The sequence below is a fragment of the Vigna radiata genome, chromosome 2, assembly GCF_000741045.1.
Source record: "Vigna radiata var. radiata cultivar VC1973A chromosome 2, Vradiata_ver6, whole genome shotgun sequence".
In the NCBI taxonomy this organism is placed as follows: Eukaryota; Viridiplantae; Streptophyta; class Magnoliopsida; order Fabales; family Fabaceae; genus Vigna; species Vigna radiata.
In genome coordinates, this window is record NC_028352.1 from 4,058,671 (window position 1) to 4,079,759 (window position 21,089).

At 35.0% G+C, this 21,089-nt stretch overlaps 2 protein-coding genes across 3 annotated transcripts; one reads left to right on the forward strand and one right to left on the reverse strand.

Annotated features, from left to right (window-relative positions):
- The first annotated feature begins 8,504 nt into the window (after positions 1 to 8,504).
- LOC106755596 (lysine-specific demethylase JMJ30) lies at positions 8,505 to 13,345 on the forward strand. The gene is made up of 6 exons (XM_014637780.2): positions 8,505 to 9,113; positions 9,385 to 9,594; positions 11,435 to 11,569; positions 11,677 to 11,820; positions 12,264 to 12,356; positions 12,947 to 13,345. Exons 1-6 carry the CDS (start codon positions 8,643 to 8,645, stop codon positions 13,133 to 13,135), a joined length of 1,242 nt encoding a protein of 413 aa, XP_014493266.1. The 5' UTR covers positions 8,505 to 8,642; the 3' UTR covers positions 13,136 to 13,345.
- Positions 13,346 to 14,269: 924 nt separating this feature from the next.
- Positions 14,270 to 17,023, reverse strand: LOC106756465 (IRK-interacting protein). Of its 2 annotated transcripts, none has more exons than XM_014638904.2 (2): positions 16,599 to 17,023; positions 14,270 to 15,907 (listed from the first exon to the last, which is right to left on the reverse strand). In XM_014638904.2, exons 1-2 carry the CDS (start codon positions 16,836 to 16,838, stop codon positions 14,384 to 14,386), a joined length of 1,764 nt encoding a protein of 587 aa, XP_014494390.1. In that variant the 5' UTR covers positions 16,839 to 17,023; the 3' UTR covers positions 14,270 to 14,383. The 2 variants fall into 2 exon arrangements, with proteins under 2 accessions (XP_014494390.1, XP_014494391.1); XM_014638905.2 differs by having other exon boundaries at positions 16,595 to 16,809.
- Positions 17,024 to 21,089: the final 4,066 nt, after the last annotated feature.

Consider the following 21,089-nt stretch of genomic DNA (forward strand, 5'->3'; position numbering starts at 1 on the left):
AGCAGAAAATTGTGTGTTTGTCTGTTGTGCTTATGGAGAAGGTAAGCCAATCATTGTTGATTGGCAGGAAAGAGTTTGTTGTGGTTATGTTAATCATGAGGATGCAGATATTGACATTAGAATAGTTGATCCAGAGACTCTTGAAGAGCTTCATGAATATGGAAAGGAGGGAGAAATCTGGATTAGTAGTCCAAGTGCAGGAATAGGATACTGGGGAAGGGAAGAATTGAGTCTAAAAACTTTCAGGAATGAACTTCAAAACCTTCCTGGACGTAGCTACACAAGAACTGGAGACTTGGGACGAATAATTGATCAGAAATTATTCATCACTGGAAGAATCAAAGATCTTATCATTGTTGCTGGAAGAAATATTTACTCAGCGGATGTTGAGAAGACAGTTGAGACCTCGTCTGACATTCTTCGTCCTGGTTGCTGTGCTGTCATTGGAGTTCCTGAGGAAATTTTATCAGCAAAGGGGATTTCCACCCCAGATGGCTCTGATCAGGTAGGCTTGGTCGTGATTGCAGAAGTAAGGGATGGTAAGCCAGTCACCAAAGATGTGATTGAGAAAATTAAGACTCGTGTGGTGGAAGAACATGGAGTCAATGTTGCTTCCATAAAATTGGTCAAGCCCAGAACCATCAGCAAAACAACATCAGGAAAAATCAAGAGGTTTGAATGTGTCAAACAGTTCAGTGATGAAACACTGAGCTTGATACCAATAGGTCCAACACCTGTTTTGAGAAAGAAGTCATTGTTAAGTTCGTTTACTACAGGAATTTTGAGAGAAGGAAAAACACCAGGGCCACTTGCACCAAGGAAAAGGATCAGTAAGAATGAAATTGTAGAGTTCTTGAAAGGGCTAATATCTGAGCAGACTGGAATCTCAATCAACAACATCTCAATCACAGACAACTTGACCTCGTATGGAATTGACTCAATTGGTGTGGTTAAAGCAACTCAAAAACTCTCAGATTTCTTGGCAATTCCAATTTCAGCCATAGATGTTTTCACTGCATCCTGCATTCTAGAATTGGCTAACTTCTGTGAAGATCTTCTATCAAAGTCTCAGCCTCAACTTACTAGCAATTCATCCAATGTTCCAGAAGCTCAGACTGGTTCCACTGAATTGATTGTGGAGGTATCCAAGTCTCGGCAGTTTGGTATCCGTGTACTTCAACTCCTATCCCTTATTTATATTTCTATCATTCTGGTATCTCCTGCATATCTATCCGTCACTACTTATCAAAATTTCATCTTAAGTGCCAGTAAATGGATAGATGGATTTCCCTGGTTACATTACTTAGTTTCCCTAACTTTTGCACCTGTTGCATGGATTCTTTGCATGGCTTCTACTTGCATTTGCATATCATTATTTGGAAGCTCTTTCTTGGGGCCAAAATATGACCCTACGTCTGAAATTTCCATATATTCAATGGATTTTGTCAAGTGGTGGACACTGTATAAAGCCCAAGAAATTTCTTCTAGAGTTCTGGCGGTACACCTCAGAGGAACAGTGTTTCTGAAATGCTGGTTTGAGATGCTGGGCGCAAGGATCGGATCATCAGTTTTACTTGACTCGGTTGACATCACTGACCCATCTTTGGTGTCAATTGAAGATGAAGTTATCATCGCTGAAGGTGTTTTGGTTCAAAGCCACGAGGTAAAGAATGGAATTTTATGTTTCCATCCTATTAGGATTGGCAAATGTTCTTCTATTGGACCTTATGCTGTTATCCAAAAGGGAAGTGTCATTGAAGAAGGTGCAGAGATACAGGCCTTGCAAAAGGTTGGACCAGACCAACATGTGTTCAAACCTGCAAAGCTTGATAATGGCATTAAGGTATGTTATGTACAAGTAAGAAATGCTTATAACATATATTCTGAACATATATTTTTAGGTCATTATTTTAATATGTGACATCCTCTGCCTCTCTCTTAGCAGATACACATCCACACCCCATATAGTTTATTTAATATTGAGATTTCATCACACGTGAATGAAGGCATTTTCATCCTTTGTTGCTCCAAATCTAGACACTTCATATAAATAGTAGCTCTTGCAGTCACTTTGTCTTTCTGCTGAAGTGTTGTCTGAGCAATATTTTGGGTGTAGGAATTTATATTTTGTAGTATTTTTCTCTAAATATGGAGTGAGCTCAAAGTCAACTGAAGCTAGAACCATTAACTAATAACTTTTCTTTTTTATTTCAGAAAACAGAGCTCTCTGTTAATACCAGAAAAACTCAATATGATATTATCTACCACTTTATGGGAATATATCTTGTTGGCTTTCTCAGCTCCCTTGCTGCGATCATTTCCTACTTCTTATATACTAGGTTCTCCAACCAACCTCTATCACCCCAACACTTTTCCTTTGTTTGCATAGGTGGGGCCTTCCATTGGATCCCGTTTACAATCGTTGCATATGCTACCATGTTTTCTGAAGTCTCATCAAACCCAATCACCTTTGCCATTTCATTTACCAGCGCCTATTTGCTTCATGGTTTCATACTCATCATTCTCACCATTTCTTTTACTCGTCTCCTCAAAACTAGTCCAAACCAGACACAATTTAAAACATGGCTTCGATGTCAAGTGACAACTTCCTGCCACCTTAGATGTGCAAAGCTTCTCTCAGGAACAGAAGCCTTCTGCATATATCTACGCCTTTTGGGTGCCAAAATTGGTAAGCATTGTTCCATCAGAGCCATCAACTCAGTTTCATATCCAGAGTTAATGTCAATTGGTTCCGGCGTACATCTTGGAGATTTTAGCCGGATAATTACAGGTTTCCATTCTTCAAGTGGATTTGTCAGTGGAAAAATTGAGATTCAGGACAATTCGGTTATTGGGAGTCAAAGTGTAGTCCTACCTGGTTCTATAGTCCAAAAGAATGTCATTCTAGGTGCACTTTCAGTTGCTAAAATGAATTCTACACTCCAAGAGGGTGGTGTCTACGTTGGATCAAAGTCCCAAGCTGTCATAGTGAAGAATGCTTGTGATGAATGGATACAAGATATGGACAAAATAAGCAAAAAAAGAGTTGTTGATTTGGCTGCAGAACACCACAAAAATGACTCACAGAAATTGACACTGACCAGAACATGGTTTCAGACTTTCTCAGCAGTCTTCACTCAGCCACTACTACAAACAGTGTTACCTCATATGGTGTTAGGTTTGGCAGTCTTTGCTCCCTTGAACTGTGTTGTTTACCTAAAGAGTGACAAGAAACATCAAATATATTGGTTGCTCCCATTGTTTTGGGTTCAGTCAGGAGCCTTAGCATCATTGGCATGTGTGATAGCGAAATGGATTCTTGTGGGAAGGAAGAAAGCAGGTGAAAGAGAGGCTATATGGAGTCAAAGAATCATATTGGACAGCACATGGCAGGCCATTAGAAGCTTAGTTGGAGAGTATTTCATGGACATGACAAGTGGGTCATTTTGGCTAGTGGTGTGGATGAAGTTGATGGGTGCAGATGTGGAAATGGAAGATGATGTTTACGTAGATAGCATGGGAGCCTTATTGAACCCAGAAATGGTGAAGATTGAGAGAGGGGGTTGTGTAGGAAGAGAAGCCTTGCTGTTTGGACACGTGTATGAAGGTGAAGGAGCAATGGTGAAATTTGGAGAAATCAAAATAGGAGAAGATGGTTTTGTAGGGAGTAGAGCTGTAGCCATGCCAGGTGTGCAATTACAGAATGGCAGCAATCTTAGTTCTCTGTCACTTGCCATGAAAGAAGAAATCATCAGATCAAGCTGAGAAATATTTCTACTCATTTCAATAAGCAACTACAAACTTAACCATCTTGTATCATTAAATAATATGCATCGATCATACCGTGAAATTCTACTTGAATTTCACCTCTATTTCTATCTCGTACCTTGTATTTACTTTTCTATCAATCTTGGCTGAAAATTCTCCATGATGAAGTTGCAAAATGAAAATCAGATTTTATCTTGTTCAAAAGCTTTCCCAATCAACACTAGAAAAATTCCTAATAAATTATTAACAAAAAATAACATTAATATCGATGATAAAAAAAATATAATCACTGTAGACATTAACAAAAACATAACTACGAAAAATGTCATCAAAAAAACTAATTTACACTTGTCAGGGAATATATCATCCATATCAGCTAAGAAAATGATATCATAGATGATCTAATTAATATAAACCAAAAACATTGTGACTGACGAAAATAATTTTGGTTTAATATCAACAAGAGCTCAAACGATGTCTACCTACAAATAAACACAATCGACATTTATAAAAGAAACATTTGCTAACATTTATCAAAAAATAATATTGAGACTATGTCACTAAAATCCTTGGCCTAACCTATAATGTTTCCGAGTCTTTGTCAAACCATCGATCAAAATCAAGTTTACAAGATAATACTAAAAAAACATAAATTTGAAAAATATTAAAAAATTAATTATAACTATTTTGGTTACTTTTTTAATTTTTTTTAATTTTCTATTCAAACAACATATTATATAATTAATATTTTAATTTTGACGAAAGAATGAATTATTTTCCTTAAATTTATACCATAATAATTTTAGATGTGGTGATGGAAAAGAGATAATTGTTCATTGTAGAAGTTGGAACGACTATCAACGTCTAATTATAAGTATGTCAAAAAAAAATGATTTCTTAACTTTTTAGTTATTTTGATTCATCTCACATATTTGAGTTGGATTTACTAGAAAAAATTATAGTAGGTTATTTTGGTTCATCATATATTCTAGTTGAATTAACTTGAAAAAATGTATTTTTTTATTACTTTATATGGGTTAAATGAGCTCATGTCCCGTTGACATGTAATATAACACCAATAATTTTTTTATTACTTTATATTGTTCTTTATAAGTATTTTTTATTATAATTATTTTTTACTTTTAAATACGTTGGTAGGTAATTTGATTTTTTTAAAATTAGAATATTGTTTGATAATATCTAAATAGTTTTAATATTTAATTTATTTGTGTGTTAAATTATGTAGATTAACACCATAATCTTTAAATATATATTGGTTAAATATTTTTTTAATATAAAATTAAAATTTGATTATATTTTAAATTTTGATACAATTTGATTTTCAAATTTTAAAAATAAATAAATATAATTCTTATGACCAATTACATAAAATTTCTTTTACAAAATTTCTTTTACGACATAATAATGTTTGAATAGTTTTTAACTCAAATGTAATACTAGACCTTATTAAATTAAAAAGACTATATTAATTTACTTTTAAATTTAAAAATAAAATATATTAGAATAAAAACCAATTTCAATTTTATGTCATGTTAATGACTAAAAACATATTTAAAATATATAATAATGTTAACTGAAATATATTACAATAAATTTATAAAATAAATTAGAAGATAAAAAATATCATTAAAAATTAACTCATCTAATCTACTAAAAACTAGTTGTATTATAAAATTTATGATTTATTAAAAAGTAAACCAATTGAACTATTTCTTTTTGTTTTTTTTTAACTGTCGTAAATCAACCCGTAAGACTCTAACAAAACATCTCCGACAACCATAATAAGTAACATCTTACAGCGTAAAGTATTTTTTTTTCTGCCAAATTCTTTGTTTAATGAAGTTAAAGATGGAAACGTTCCTGTCTAACAGACTATTTTCAAGGATTACTTGCATATAAGGCGGCATGGAGAAATAGGCCTAAAATCCTTTGTAAGTGTAATGCCTTACCATACTAAGACCAAAAAAATATTGTTAAAGAAAGTCCAATTAATACCGTTTAGGTCTGCAGATTTATCAATGTGCATTTCACATAGACCCATCTTAAAATCTGATTTTAATCTCCTATTCACTTTAAACTTGGCCAAAGTTGCACCAAGTTAGCAATAGCTTCATGATCAATCAGACGTAAATTAAAAAGGAAACATTTTTATTTACATTTCTCAATGTTAAATAAATATTGTTATTATGAACTTATAATCGACTGATCAAGTACGGGAATAAACTGAATTTAAAGGATGGATAACGTGTAAGAAAACATTTCACAGTCATTGAGTTCTGACAATAGTTAGACAAAATTAAAACATAACTAATGTTATAACGATTACTGATTAATAGTTAAAATTTCCATTAATAATTATTAAGAGATAAATTAATTGATCATATTCCTATAAATTTTATAAATAAAAGTTTAATCTAAAAATAAACTCAGACTTACTAGACCAACAATTGTGACTTGAGGGTCAAAATATATTGTTCAAGTTACCCTCACACACTTATCGATTACCAATGGAAAAACATTCAACAAAAACAAAAATTTTACCCAAACGATTAATATAAATATTTAATACCATATAGGGTGTTTGTATGGTTGCACAGTTAAAAATCACCACTCTTTGAAAAGAAGAGACATGGACATGAAACGGCGAATCTTGGCGGTTGCATGACAAGCATGGCACGGCAGCGGAGTCACGAAATGGCCCCACCCAAAATGATTGGATGGCCCATGTCCCCAGCTTTTCTTTACGCGATTTTTCTTGCTTCTCACCAATAATTAAGAGCCACGTGTCCCGACAACGACGCCGCCAACATACCTACGACGATGTCCACCTTGACACGTGCCGTTCCCTCAAACGTCTTGTTACCTCGGAATAGTGTGCGCGTCACACTGTCGTTGTCTCTCCTTGTCTTTTTCTCTTTCCCTTTTTCTTTTCCTTACACTGTTCTTCCTTCTCACACACCCCACCTTGTCAAATTCGCTTCAAACCACTCAACACACACTATTACCCATCAATTTCCTTGCAAGGGTTTTCGAAAAGCTTGCTCATTTCTGGCCAGAAACCTAGGAAGAAAGCAAGAGAAAGTGAAAAAAGAAAACAAATTACAAAAAAATTACAATGGCCATCAAGAAACCTCTAAACCTTGTTTTCTTCATTTTCCTTGTATCACTACCATTTGTTCAATCTTCTACTTCTACTGAGTTCCAGAAAACCAGTCTTCATTTCCTTAACGTTGTTTTTGGCTCTGTTAAGTCTCAAGCAAACACACAGGTATATATATGATAATGCAAATAAAATCGTTACAAGTTTTTCAGTTTGGTAACATGGGATTTTTCTTTTAGGTTGCAAGGTTCGGGAATGAAGCTGCTTCTACTGGCATGGTTGAAGACTCAGCAAGAGAAGTTCCGACGGGACCTGATCCTCTTCATCACAATAATCACCCTATAGGCCATTGAGTTACCTTCCTTGAAAAACTCTCCAATATACATTTTAGTACATGCATCTTAGCTTCATGCTTATTCCACTTTTTCTTTTTATCTTATATTTCCATCAATGGTATCATGAATTAAGTGCTTATGGTTTTGATCATATATATCCTCTGCAATGTGCAACCCTTTTTTGTTTTCCATTCAGTTCATCTTTTATGTGTGGTGTTGGCTGGCCATATTGGTCATTATTTCTTACACCATTCCAAGAAGACAAAACAACTGGACCAGAAAATGGAACCATTTGTTGCTTTTTACAGGAAACAATAGCAAAGAGCTCCTGCAATTTGCATAGCAAATTGGTGGTACAATTTTCAGAGTGGTGGAACCATTCCCTTTTGAGGCTTACTGTATTTCAAGTTCTGCCATCAGTGTAACAAATTGCTACAATTATAATATTAGTGGCAAATCAAGGATCTTGAATTTTTCATTCTAGCCACCTATAAATGCCAAGACTTTTGGACAACCTTAGATAGATAGTTTTTTTTAATGAATATTAATCAAAATTAAATTCTAAAGCTTTCAAAAAATATTGGCGAGCTCTTGATTGAATTGTGCAAGTCTACCACATTGCTCTCACAAAATGGAATATCTATCATTAATATGAAAACGGATATATTTAAATTAAATTTCTTGGAGAAATTTTAGAGTTAAGATTTTTGGACCACCTATGTATGATTTCATGAACATGTGATACCTAGTTTGCATAATGTCATATAAGCAAAGAGTTATGTTCTAATGACTAATCAACAAAAGTGATTTATTTGCAAATAATTATGGCACCTAAGAAAATGAAAGGAGACATAATATTCTCTTTTGGGATATTTGATCAATTCAGTGCACAGCGCAATATTCAAATATCAAATATCCTTAGTTTCTATATTCAAAATATCTTTCACTTATAGAAAAAAATGAATGAATATGACCTAACTATTTTTTAATTTATGTATGGAAATAAAAGCATGGAAAAGTGTTAAGAAGTGTGATTGGAGCTTCCTTCTTTTTGGGGTTGTGTTCTCTTTATTTCAAAATTTATGTGACGTTTGGGTGATAAACGTGGCTTCCTTTAATTGAAAAGCTTAATGTCTCTAATCTTTTGCTAGAAAACGTGGCGTCATAGGAGGCTATAGTGGAATAAAATAAAAATAAAAAAACGGCAAAAAATATCATAAAAGAAAGACAAAAATATCTGAAAGAGAAAAATATCTTTGTGTCTAATAAATAATGATTGATTAGCGATCATTATTTACCTTTGGGTCCTAAGCTAAGATACTTAGAAATATCTTTCTCTCTAAAATCGAACACTTTTATTACATACTTTCACCTTTTTACTTCAGTCGCCGGAGTTCTCTCCCTGCGCCGCCGCAGCAATGTCCTCCACCACAGCATCCGGCGACGGCGCTCCATCCCTCCACTTCGATACGCCGGCTCTGGACCGGGAGTCAGCGGCGCTTCTCCACTCCATTTCCGAGCACGGCGGGTACGCGTACGTCAGCATGGCAGCGCTGGCGGCCGGGGGCGACATTCGCGCGGCGGAGGCGGCGTGTGAGATGGCGTGGGAGCAGCTGCACTCCGGGCCTTGGCACTCAGTGCTGCCGGTGTGGCGCGACGCGTACTCCATGGCTTGCCTCCACGTGGCTCGACACCACTATGGCAACGGCGAGTTCAGGGAGGCGCTTAGGGTTTTAGATTTGGGAATCATCATGGGAGGGACGCTCCTCCGCAAGGATTTGGACTTCGCCGTCGCGAAAGTGTCGGAAGAAACTCGAAGGAGCGTTAGGGTTTCTGAATTGGGGGACTCGGGACACCGGTTCGTCGATCGAGACTTTAATGTGGCAGAGGTGAGGTCCGTTCCTCTTTGTTTGCTTTTATCATCGTTTTTTAATCTGCATTTGGAAAATCTCAATCGGGAAGCTTCGGTAAATTGCTGAAATACTCACGTTAATCCAAACATGTGGTGTTCTAGTGTAACTATCAGGGATGATGTGATACTAGTTGTTTATTAATGTTAGAATTGGAAGGCTTTTTACTTTTTGTTTTGGTTGCATTTGATTTTGTTTTATGCAAGGCTGTTCTGCTCTAACGTTTATGTTATAGCTTTTTACACTGTAGGTGCTCCAACTTTTACCAATGAAGTCTCTTTCTTCTACGCTTGTGGTCAAGAAATCAGCGCTGTCGTTGGATAAATTCCTAAAGGATCATTACCTGACTCGCTCTCCGGTTATTATTAGCGATTGTATGGCTCACTGGCCAGCCAGCGCGAAATGGAATGATGAAGATTACTTGTTGAGAGTTGCTGGTGACCGCACAGTTCCGGTTGAGGTAATTACTCTGATGGTCTTTTTGTGATTATAAGGGAAGACACCTGCACTTCCCTGAGGAGCAAAGGGAGAGGGATGAAGGTTTGATTTTCTGAGATTAAATGTGTTTGTTTGATTTTTTGAGATTAAATGTGTTTGTTTGATTTTCTGAAACTGAATGTGTTTGTTTGATTTTCTTCTTTTCTAAAGAGAAAAGGTTATTGGATGGCTGACAATTGTTTTCAGTATGAGTTAAATTTAACTCTACTAATTGACAAGTACCAAACTGTAACTTAACTCACTGCGGAATATATGTGTGAAACATGCTAAAGCCTACTGATGTTGAAAATATAATATTTAGAGTTTGAGACCAAAGTTTAAGAAAAAATGGATCATTGTCCAACTTGGAAAGTTATTGACAAAACACAAACTTGATGCACTTGTGTTACATTATTGTCTTTGCGTTGCAACTTATATCTCGTCCTCTCTTTATATTTCCTCAATTTGTGCCTACAGGCATTAAAAGTTGGCCATCTACTCATCAGTTAGATTGGAACGTACTATAATGTAGTTAATTTATTTGCATTGCGTAATATTCCCTTCAAATATTTTGGGTTTATAGGCCTAAAAATGTTGTGTAAAAAATTCTAGACCTTTTCTTGTGTCATTGATCAAACAAGTGAATAAATTTTGTTCTGGTTGCAACACTTTGTGAGTGAAGACTTCCCCCTCCATTCCTCTTTTTAATCTGATATTCCATTATAGGTTCTTTTCTCCCATTAAATTCTCAAAACTGAAATAAAAAATAGGTGACATAGACAAAAGTTGATGAAATTTATGATTCACATAAGTTGTTCTGTCAATTCTTAACATTGTAACATATATGTTACATCTAAGGATGGCAAAACAATTCATTTGTCCATCATCCATTTAGTCCATCCACCAGTAAATACATCTATTGCCAAGATATAAAAGAAATGAATCAGATAAGTGCATCCATTTAATTTCACAGATGAGTAATGATCTACTCATTATTTTGGTCCTCCTATCAATATTTAACGGCCATAGTTAATCCAATTAGTGTTTCTGTTAGGTTCGTTAAGATAAGAAAGAAAGAACACAAACCAAAAAGAGCGTAGACTTACAATAACTTTTGCATACAAAGGAAGGTACTTTCGTTCACACAGGGTATTCCTTGTTTACACAGCCAGAGGCTCCCCGTTTTCAAAAGCTCCCCCAACACCTCCCTAAAGGCAACTATATGTAGACTCTCAGAAAGTCTCCCTCCCACCAAAACAACCAACTGCATAACCACCTTATATATTAAAATTTCCTTCTATAATACACATTCCACTTTCTGTCATTATTTCCTAGCCTAACAATTTCATAATTAAATCTTTCTTAAAAGTAAGTTTCCAAAACGTTTAGAAACATACATTTTAAAATTTATTTTACAGAATTTATTTTTGAAAGTTAAGCAAAAAATATTTTAAAAAAAATTAAAATATTATCTGTATCCATATTGGATATCCATCTATGAAAAAAAAATGTTAAATGGTTGGATCAGATTTTTAATGAATCAATATGGATTTCTTTCATCCGATTCATTTTAATCTGAAATAATTTATCCAATCTATTGTCACCTCTAGTTACATCTAGTACCATTTGAATGTACGTCGCATTTACCTCATGTAGATTTTTTTTGTCATGGCAAGGCTGTTGGAAGTTGTTTAGCAGTATACATGAAATTCCTTCAAACACACACAAGGTGAACAGGGTGGAGTGGTTTTGTAGGTATTATATATTATTTTTATTTTTAGATAAATTTTGCAAAAAAGGGTAACTTGCAGCTTTTTTTCCAGGTTGGAAAAAACTATTTATGTGCTGAATGGAAGCAAGAGCTGATTACTTTTTCAGAATTTATTCAGCGGATAAAGTCTGGTGCCTGTTCTCTTGGTGGTCCTACTTATCTTGCTCAGCATCCATTATTTGATCAGGTATTTATAATTTAGATTTATGTTGTCTCCAAATCCACTTTTTCATTTTAAGCCTGCAAGTGCAGGACTTGTACTGCTTTCACTAACTGGTATCATTGAAATCGCAGATAAATGAGCTGAGGAAAGATATTTTTATTCCTGACTATTGTTTTGCTGGTGGAGGGGAGCTACGGTCTCTCAATGCTTGGTTTGGTCCAGCAGGAACAGTAACACCATTACACCATGATCCGCATCATAACATACTAGCTCAGGTAACTCAGCTGTACAGAAGTGAGCTGTCTATTGCAAATTAGCTTCTCTACACCCACCCTACCACACACAGAATTCATTTATGTAACTCGGTTTTTGAGCATGTGTAAACCAAGTAATTATTACTGAAATAATGGAGGTAGCGTGACTCCTACTTTTTGCAGTACTATTACCAAGCCAATAGCTGGCGTAGCATAGTTGATGTTTTCAAGCTATAGACAAAATATGAAATTTGGATGTACTGTGGCTTATTTCAGGAGACCTTTAATACATGAAGATGAAATTGTTGTAAATATTATATCCTTGTTACTTTTAATTGTCTAGACGATGCTGCCTATACTATTTTGTGCAGAACATTGCCTATAGTTACATTATACTAATAGCCATAGCCGTATTATGCACCATGGAATAATCTATTTCACTGAAATCATTTTCTTACTGACAGGTTGTTGGAAAAAAATACATTAGGCTTTACTCGTCATCTTTGTCTGAGGAACTTTCCCCCCACTCTGGTACCATGCTCAACAATTCCAGCCAGGTAATTAGTTTCCAGAACTATATGATTGGACAGCTTGTTCTGTCTACTTGTGTCCTTTGCTTAAAAGCGTAATACTATCTAATACATCCCATCTAAGTGGCCAAAGAGCTCTAGTAGCATTTCATTAATGTGCGCTGTCCACTGTGTTACTCAATGTAAGCCTAGGCTTTTTTTTTCCGTTCACTTGCTACAGATTTTCCAGGCAGCTAAATGATCAAGTATTTCAAACTTATAACTAACCTAAAAGATTCCATATTAGATCTGTCATGACATGAGAGTAATTTTGTTCATTGTCTATACAAGCTGCTAACAGAAAGTAGAATTCAAAGGATGATAGTGTGTTTGCAGTTTACATATACAATATATGACAGGTTTATTAACTTATTAAGTTGCAAAGTGGAAACTTTATGGGAGGTGTTGTTGATTCTCGTTTAGCTTTACTGCAATTTCATTGAAACGGCAAAAACTGTGCCATCTACGTTCTCGTGTTTTCATTTAACTTGTCCTTATTTGTTGATTTATATTTATTTTTTCTTTTGATATTTTGAAATCTGTCTCCTCATGTTGATTAGAATTGTTTTTGTCTTAAGGTTGATTTAGATGATGTAGATGAAAGGAAGTTCCCCAAGGTGCAAGAGTTGGAATTTGTAGACTGTATTTTGGAGGAAGGAGAAATGTTATATATCCCGCCAAAATGGTGGCACTATGTGAGGTCTTTGACTACAAGTTTTTCAGTTAGCTTTTGGTGGAGTGAGGGTGACAATTCGGATGCATCCTAATCCTATGCCATCATTTTCATCTCTACTTTTCATTCTTTCTTAATTGAGAACTCAGCGTGTTCTAAGTAACGTTCCTAATATCTGTGACAACTCGTTTTACCAGTGATAGTATAATTCTCGTGCATAAACATCCTTTTTGGCACTGGTTCTCGTGAAAGACACACGTCCTTTAATTATTGATCATAAAGCTTTGTGAATTTGATTCTGAAACTCTTGTTTAATTATTGATCATAAAGTTTTGTCAAACGCATTACCCAACAGTTAAGTAATGTTATTCGTACTCTATTTTTGAATTTTACCACTCTCCATTTCTATTGAAATCAAATCATTACAAAGGTATTCTTGCTTCCGAATGCGTATCGACGATTTATCTGACAAGATTGTCTAATTTGCAGAGTGATGTTTATCATAGCTCTCCCTCGTTGGGTTCTCAAAAATTTCTGATAAACATCACTATGCAAATTTAGAAAGAAAATGTAAATCAAAGGGTTTCTTTTCCGAGTACCTGTAACCATGGCAGTTGTTAAAGATTAGTTTGTATTTATATCATAAGTAAATTAGTGAAGAGGGTGGAATCCATGTAGTTACTATACACAAATAATATATATATATATATATATATATATATATATATATATAATGTATAATGTAACTCTACCTCTACAGTTCTCTGTAGTACTCACCCGTTTTTATCTCATAATTCTCAAACGTGACACTGCGATTCAACATCAATTATTGCTACTTCATTAACGAGTTTAATTTCCCAGTTATAGTAATTTTAGCTAAGAAAAATATTTCCTCCTTTTGTCGTAATGTTCATAAAGACCATCCGAATCTATATAAGTTTGTAAATCAAGCAACAGAGTACAATCATGCAGTGATCAGTAAATTAAGCAAAACAGGTACTGTCCGTATAGGTTTCTGGGGGTCCTACCAGAAATGTAATTTTAGACCACCGGTTACCAATAGCTGTAAATATGAGGTTTTTTAGTGCATTTTGTGTTCTGAACTACATGAAATTGGAGGTATTCGGAATGACAGAACGAGTGACAACATAATTTTATTTAACGACAATTCTCTGAACTTTTGAATCTTTATCTATTCAATGATAAGCACCCACAATTGAACATGCAATAAATTAAATCACTTACAACTATTATTAATCATCAAATACGGCTAGTTACTGAGTTACAGGTTGAAAAGTCTAAGTAAAAGAAAATGTACATATAAAACTGATTACTAGTTTACTTAGGCTGCAGACTTGTACCTGCAAAGAACTTTACACCTCAAGACCCTATCCTGAACATAAAATCCCGGCATCACCATGATCCTAACTCTGCTTGGCCCTTGTGACCTTGGACACATATCTTCCATGTAGTGAGGATCAAAGATTTTATTCTCTTCAACCCTTAAAATTCCCAACGGAGGGTTGAAAGAAAAGGCAAGCAAATGTAGCAGCCACATGCATTTTGCCGCCACAAAGAAAGCTTGAAGAAGCTGTTCAGGCCATGGCCTTGTCCATTTTAAAGTAGTGTTGATACAACTCATTTTCTGGTCACAGAACTTGCTAAACTCTTCACTGTAATATTTTGTTCCCTTTCTCAGTACCTCATTCCAGCTCAAATTTCTAAGGGCAACAAAAGAAGAGAATTGTGATTGACGATCCTGCTGCGGGTCTAGGAATTTTGAGCAACCGTTCTTTTGGAAAACACAATTCTCAAAATCTTGGTAGAGAGACTGATTTATAAAAGCTTCAAAATGGTATAGAACTGCCTTTGAGAACTTGGAACTCAGAGATAACTTGTATGGTTGGAGAAGCAAGTTCAAATTTTCTGTCAAAGAATGATCAGTCTCTTCAATGTGGGTAATAAGGGTCTTACAGAACTGCTTCACTGATAATCTGGACTCTGACACTATCTGCAAGAATCCCTCTACCATTACTTCTTCACTCACTGGCATCACATTTTCCCCATTTCCTTCAAATAGTTTCCCCCTCTGAGGAAGATCAGTAAGTTGGTCACAAAGTTGAGAATCCCTTGTCTTCACGGCTTGCTTTAGAGCTTTCTTCAGCTCTTCACAGTAACTCTCCAAGTACTCCAGCTTCTGTTTCAGCTCTCCCAATGAACCTCTCATCTCAGAAACTTCCATTAAGGCCACATCTCGGTTCTCATTTGCTTCCACCAGCTCTTTCTTCAATGTCTCCATTGACATTATTCCCAAGTCCTTGAGAACCTGAGACACATCCTCAGATTCTGCTCTATTAGGGGAATTCTCATTCTTATGTTTCTTCTTTAACCTGGGAAACAACCAAGAAATCACCCCCTTGCTCTTGGGTTGGGATTGAAGAGATGAGTGTGAATCCGTAACTGGGACAATAATGTTGGAGCTCTTGCTGCTCCTTGCATTCTCAAAATCGCTAGTTATGGTGGCAGGGTTGCATTTGTTGCAGGAGGATATGGACTTGAAATCCTCCATGCTGTTTCTCCTCCTACCCTTGGAGTAATCATTTGCAGGTGATGTTTGCAGAACAGTAATTTGATTTGCGCAAGAGCCAGTCACAGATTTGGCATCATCAGTAGGGCATGTGTGAGAATCAACGTTCGCTAAACCAGAATATAGTCCTTTTCTTGAACTTGATTTCTCCTTGTAATCTGCTACAATGGTTTCTCTACTGTTTCCTCCTTCTAGAAGACTCCCATCCCAACTTTCTGATACTGTTAGGCTTTTCATAGAGTTTTGATTGTACCCCACCAGTGGATCATCTTCATAGCTCTGTCAATAGAAACTTATCATCAATCAAAATTGAAAAGGGAAAAATATACTAAAGATGAGGGGGCCTTGCAGTTGTAGCCGCAAATATTGGTAAAATCTGAAAATAAGGAAAAACTGATAAAAACGTTAAATTATTCTTCTAATTAAAGAATCATTAAGACAATAAATATAAAAGTTTCACGATTTGCCTCAGGCTCAGCTCAGTTGACTTAATGAACATTAAAGAGTTCCATGACACAGAATTTAAAGCGAAAATCCAAAAATGCTCAAAAAAGTCAAAACTTTCATTCATGGTCGGTGTTTCTTCAAGATTAAATAAGAAAAAAAGAGGAGCAGCGAGTAAGGATGTAACCGCACTAATAATGACATCTACCTAACCAGCCATAAGAAAGCAGCAGTTTCATAATTCTTTCAATTGTAATAAATAGCAGCGTTCAAGCGAAAGGGAGCACCACAAACACTTGCATATTCCACAAATTCAAGTATCTTAAATTTGGTCTTTATCATGATTAACAGCAACGGTCAATTCAAACATAATCTAGCAACAGATAATCCAGCAAAAGCACTCTGTTCTTAGAGCAAAATCGCTGCTTTTCAATGAATTGCGAAGATTCTAGGATACCCATTTCATCAAAATAAGTAAAAAAACAGTTTTTCAAGCCAAAATTCAAGAAAAAATTACAATACCCACTGGAGTGAAAACAGGGTAATCTTGGGCAGAGAAGTGAGAAACAGGGCGCGAAGCAGGGGAAGGGGATGGGAATCTAGCATTGGCTGGGCTATTTCCTCGCATCAAAGCCGCATGAAGAGCTCTCAGCTCCACTGCTTTGGCTATGGCCGCCTGAATTTCCTGCCTCGTAATTTCAGGGTTGCCATTATTGGTGTCCTTGTAGTCTTTGAAAACCTGCGCTGATGTTGCTGTTGTAGCCATGAAGCAGAACAGAGAAAGAAACAGAGTGGAACATGCAAGTTTCTAGAGGATAATATGGGCAGCAGATGAAATTAGAAACTTGAATTTATAAGAGCCAGAAGAACAAAGGGATGACCAAGTGGTATTCAATGGTTGGACTTGATTTTAAGCCTATATCTAAAGTGGAACCTTGGAGAACCAGAAAATAGGAAGAGGGATAGAGAGGGGCACCCTAAGTCCAAAGAGTTTTGTTTTTATTCTCATAGGAAAAACTAATGGAGTAAGTCCATGTGATGATGTGAAAATAAGAGAGTAAGAGAGAAGGAATTTAACTCTGACATGTTTCTAACACATCAGCAGTGAGTTGCAAGTTTACCAATTTACCCACAGATTCCAAAAATTACCAGAATTCAGCATTAGGTGGTGGTACCACTGTTTCACATGATTGCTTTAGTACGAACATGAGAAGTTCCATGCCACTATCTTCCACTTTCACATATGTGGTCAACCATTTCTGCTTTCAATTTAGGATTACTTTGGACTAGACGTTGCTTTAATTCTAATTCATACTTCGTGTGTAATCATCACAGTTAATAATAACACGGTTGTGTTATGTTCCTTTGTAGAACATCCTTCACAAAGGCAACAATTCACCTTGGCGGCTTTTCCTTTTCATGATGAGAACATGTTCATATGTGATAAGGTAATATTTTAGATCCCACTATGTGCTACTTTCATATACCCATTTCGTAACGTGTTTGTGTAGGCTTTTCTTCACCAAATGGAAGCTTAAGTGCTAAACATGTCCTGACAAGTAAGGTCACTGGGAAAATTCTTAAGAAACCCACTTTTAAAATTCATTGATTTAATCTCGTTTTGGACAATTTAGAAGCTTTTAACTTACTCCAACTGCTAAAGTAACTTTTTTTTTTCTTTTTTGCAAATAAAAAAACTGAAGATGAATGATACTGAGGCGTGAAAGGTGCAGTTTCTTTTGGCCAAAAGGGAAAAGAAAAATAACCAAAACGTTTTAAAAGTTTGACACTTAGCAGACATTGAATCATATATTGGAGACAGAGTGTCACAGTGGGGATCAAGTGATCAAGTGGCCATTGGGAGGGAACCTATGTAAATTACAAAAGAAATCCTGTCCTATGCCATATATGAACATTACTCCAAAGGTTATTTTTGAAAACTGAGAATCTTTATCATTCAACCTGCAACTATAATTTCCTACAGGAAAGTAGAATCTTTGGGGGATATTGACCCTAATATTAAATGTTTAGAGCAGTTATTTAAACCTAGTGGAGGTAAAGTTGTCAACATAGTTATTTTCACAAGGTGATGATGTAAGCATAGTTGGTTATGATCTGTTTATCATTTTAATTATTATTATTATTATTGGTACCTACTACTTTTATATTTATGTAAGATACAATACAACCGTTTATGAGCAGCTTCAGGCAGAAATTTCGATAACCATGCTAACAGGATAGTTTAGGCTGAGGTATTATTTGATTCAGAACCTGTTAAATTCTTTCATGGGAATTCCTTGTCAAGGTTACCACTCTTCTTATCTTACTTAACTGACAGCATCAGAACATGATACTTGAATTAAATTATGAGCAAAAAAGTTAAACATGTCAACAAAATCATATTTCACAGTTTAGCTTAATCATTTTAACTGGTTTTGACAGCTGAAGAAAACTTTATAAGATGCTGAGAGAAAATTACAAAAGTGAAAAGAAGATAATCTTCTAGCATGATTTAAACAAAATAATAAATCAGAAAAACCACCCCAAGAAAAGAGAAAGAGATTCATTTATACAAAGCTATCTAATCTTGTAGCATGTTACATGTCTTTCTTTTTATATTCAGCGTGCATATCTATTTTTATTTTGTCTAATTATATCTCTGAACCACTCCTTCAATGTAATGTTTTCTAGACACTACTTAAACCTACACTGGTGTGAAGTCTCCCTCATCAATATTAAGAAATTGCATTGCTAATACAGACATACCAGCAAAGTAGCATAGATAGCACATATTTGAAGAAATTGTACATTTCTTTCTCCATCAAATGGGTCCCCCCAAAGATGTATCAGAGTAAAGAGGGAGTAATTATGGTGCAAGATTTTGCTTAGGAAAGGTATCTTTCTGTCTCTTGTGTCAATAATTGACTTCATTGGCAAGGAGGTAGGGGACACCAAAGTCTCCAAAAATGACTTAAGATAAGGGAAGCCCTAGGAGCAACTGATAATCAATTTAAGCATCTTTTAACTTCTCTTCATAATTTAAATCATGCAGACAACTTTACCATCACAGCATACCCCTTACATGCTTTGCTTGTAAGAGCAAACCTAACCATCATGTAATCAATTCAGGTAAATTTTTCTACTTTAATAATAATCTTGAATTCAACAAACAACTACCTTTAATATTAACAAATGAACTGTCATCTTTAATAATGCTTTGGTTATGTTTTCTTCAAATTTGTTGGAAATAATTAAACTGTAAGTTTTCATTTAATAGAAATGATAAAGTTAAACACCATATTAAAATACAAAACCGATATATTCAGATAATGGATAAAATCAACAAGACAATAACACAACCATAATAGCAACAACAACCTAAAACTGAATGCCTAGGTTACTTGTATATTACTGATTTTTACATACTGTTACATATATTTGTGAAACCATTTAAGTTTATGTAGTGATTTCATTGTATCATGAAAGATTATTTGTTATGAAAGAAAGGAAATGTGGGAAGGGACCACACTAAGGTGATGTTATGTGGCACGGGGTCACAAAAGCATTAGAGAAATGTCGCATTGCAGTAGGAATGGCCATTTAGCATTATTGCAGAAGAATTGTGAAAACTTAGTTGGAAAACTCTTTTGTTTCTTTGCAGAGAGAAGATGAGCATGAGCCTGGTTTGTAGATTTGTGTGCATGAGGATTGCTTCTCTTTCATTATCAGTGATAGTTATACAGCCTTGGCTGAAAGATACAAGTGATATGAATTCCGCGTCTCTTGCGGGGAACAAAAGAGGAAGTTGTAAAGAAAGGAACCAAACCGAGTGTGGTCCTCTTTCTTCACCTCAACTCACTTTTTTATATGTCTCTTCTCTTTCTTTCTTCTTCTTCTTATTTTTATACTTTATTTCTGGTGGCTTCAATGTGAAGAATCTATGACTGTGTATGTAATAACATAATATAACAAAGCCTACACAACAAGAATTAACTATTTATAATAACAAAGGTGACTGTTAGAGCCATGTGATATTATGATATAATGTCGTAAAGCAACCTCTGACCAATTTAGACTAAATTTCAAACTATTTTTCAAAAGAAAAAAATTCTTTTAATAATTTTTTTTTTTTATAATTCTTTTAAAAGACATACGTGATAGTTTGTGATTGGTACATTTCAAATATTTTTTAAAAATTAATTTAAACAGACCAATATTAAAAATTAATTTAAACAGACCAATAAAATAATAACACATGTTCTATTATCAAATAATTGTTAAAATGAATCGTTAAAATATCATGATTTTTTAAATGATTTTCATCGTGTGACACGTCAGTGTATTATTTTATTATTATTTATGACGTGCATTTCACTCAGCTAAAAGGAGTAAAAGTTTAAAGAAAAAATATATTATTGTCTATTACCATGCATGCATGGCACCTCACGTGTGGAGTAACAGTGAAAGTAGTGTTTTACCTCGATTTCCTTGTAACTATGACTCTTAAATATTTTAAGATTCGATATCGGAATCAATCGAAACATAAAGTTTAACAAATTATTTGTGTCCAAAATTGAAGTAGAATAATGTCCGAAAGTTTTAGTAGTTGCTTCTAAATTTGGGGTGTGTTAATATGTAGTGACAGAAGATGAGACACAAGAAGCACAAGGATGGGTCAGCCCATTTATTTAGTCTAGGCATTCTGTGAATTCTTCTATTCTAGGGTTAAATAATAATGTAGCAACACTATAATTATGGAAATTATATGGGGGATACATGGTATTTTATATGCATACGTGGTATTATATTCCTATCTTATACCCACCTCACATTTGATTGATTGATTGAAAAGGATTTGTGACATTTTTCTGGTCTCCAATGATTAAGCTATGCTCAAAATTAAATTATACAAAAAATGATTAATTTTTCAGAAGTCAGTCATGACAAGAGTTGTGTGACATCAAATTAAGGCCCCAAATAATGTCATGTATCAGTCGACACGCTTCTCCACTGTTAA

Coding starts and splice junctions, on each gene's coding strand:
- LOC106755596 (XM_014637780.2), top strand. CDS start 8,643: ATGTCCTCCACCACAGCATCCGGCGACGGCGCTCCATCCCTCCACTTC. Junction 9,114..9,384: donor GAGACTTTAATGTGGCAGAG/GTGAGGTCCGTT, acceptor TTTACACTGTAG/GTGCTCCAACTTTTACCAAT. Junction 9,595..11,434: donor ACCGCACAGTTCCGGTTGAG/GTAATTACTCTG, acceptor CTTTTTTTCCAG/GTTGGAAAAAACTATTTATG.
- LOC106756465 (XM_014638904.2), bottom strand. CDS start 16,838: ATGGCTACAACAGCAACATCAGCGCAGGTTTTCAAAGACTACAAGGAC. Junction 15,908..16,598: donor ATTACCCTGTTTTCACTCCA/GTGGGTATTGTA, acceptor TTCTATTGACAG/AGCTATGAAGATGATCCACT.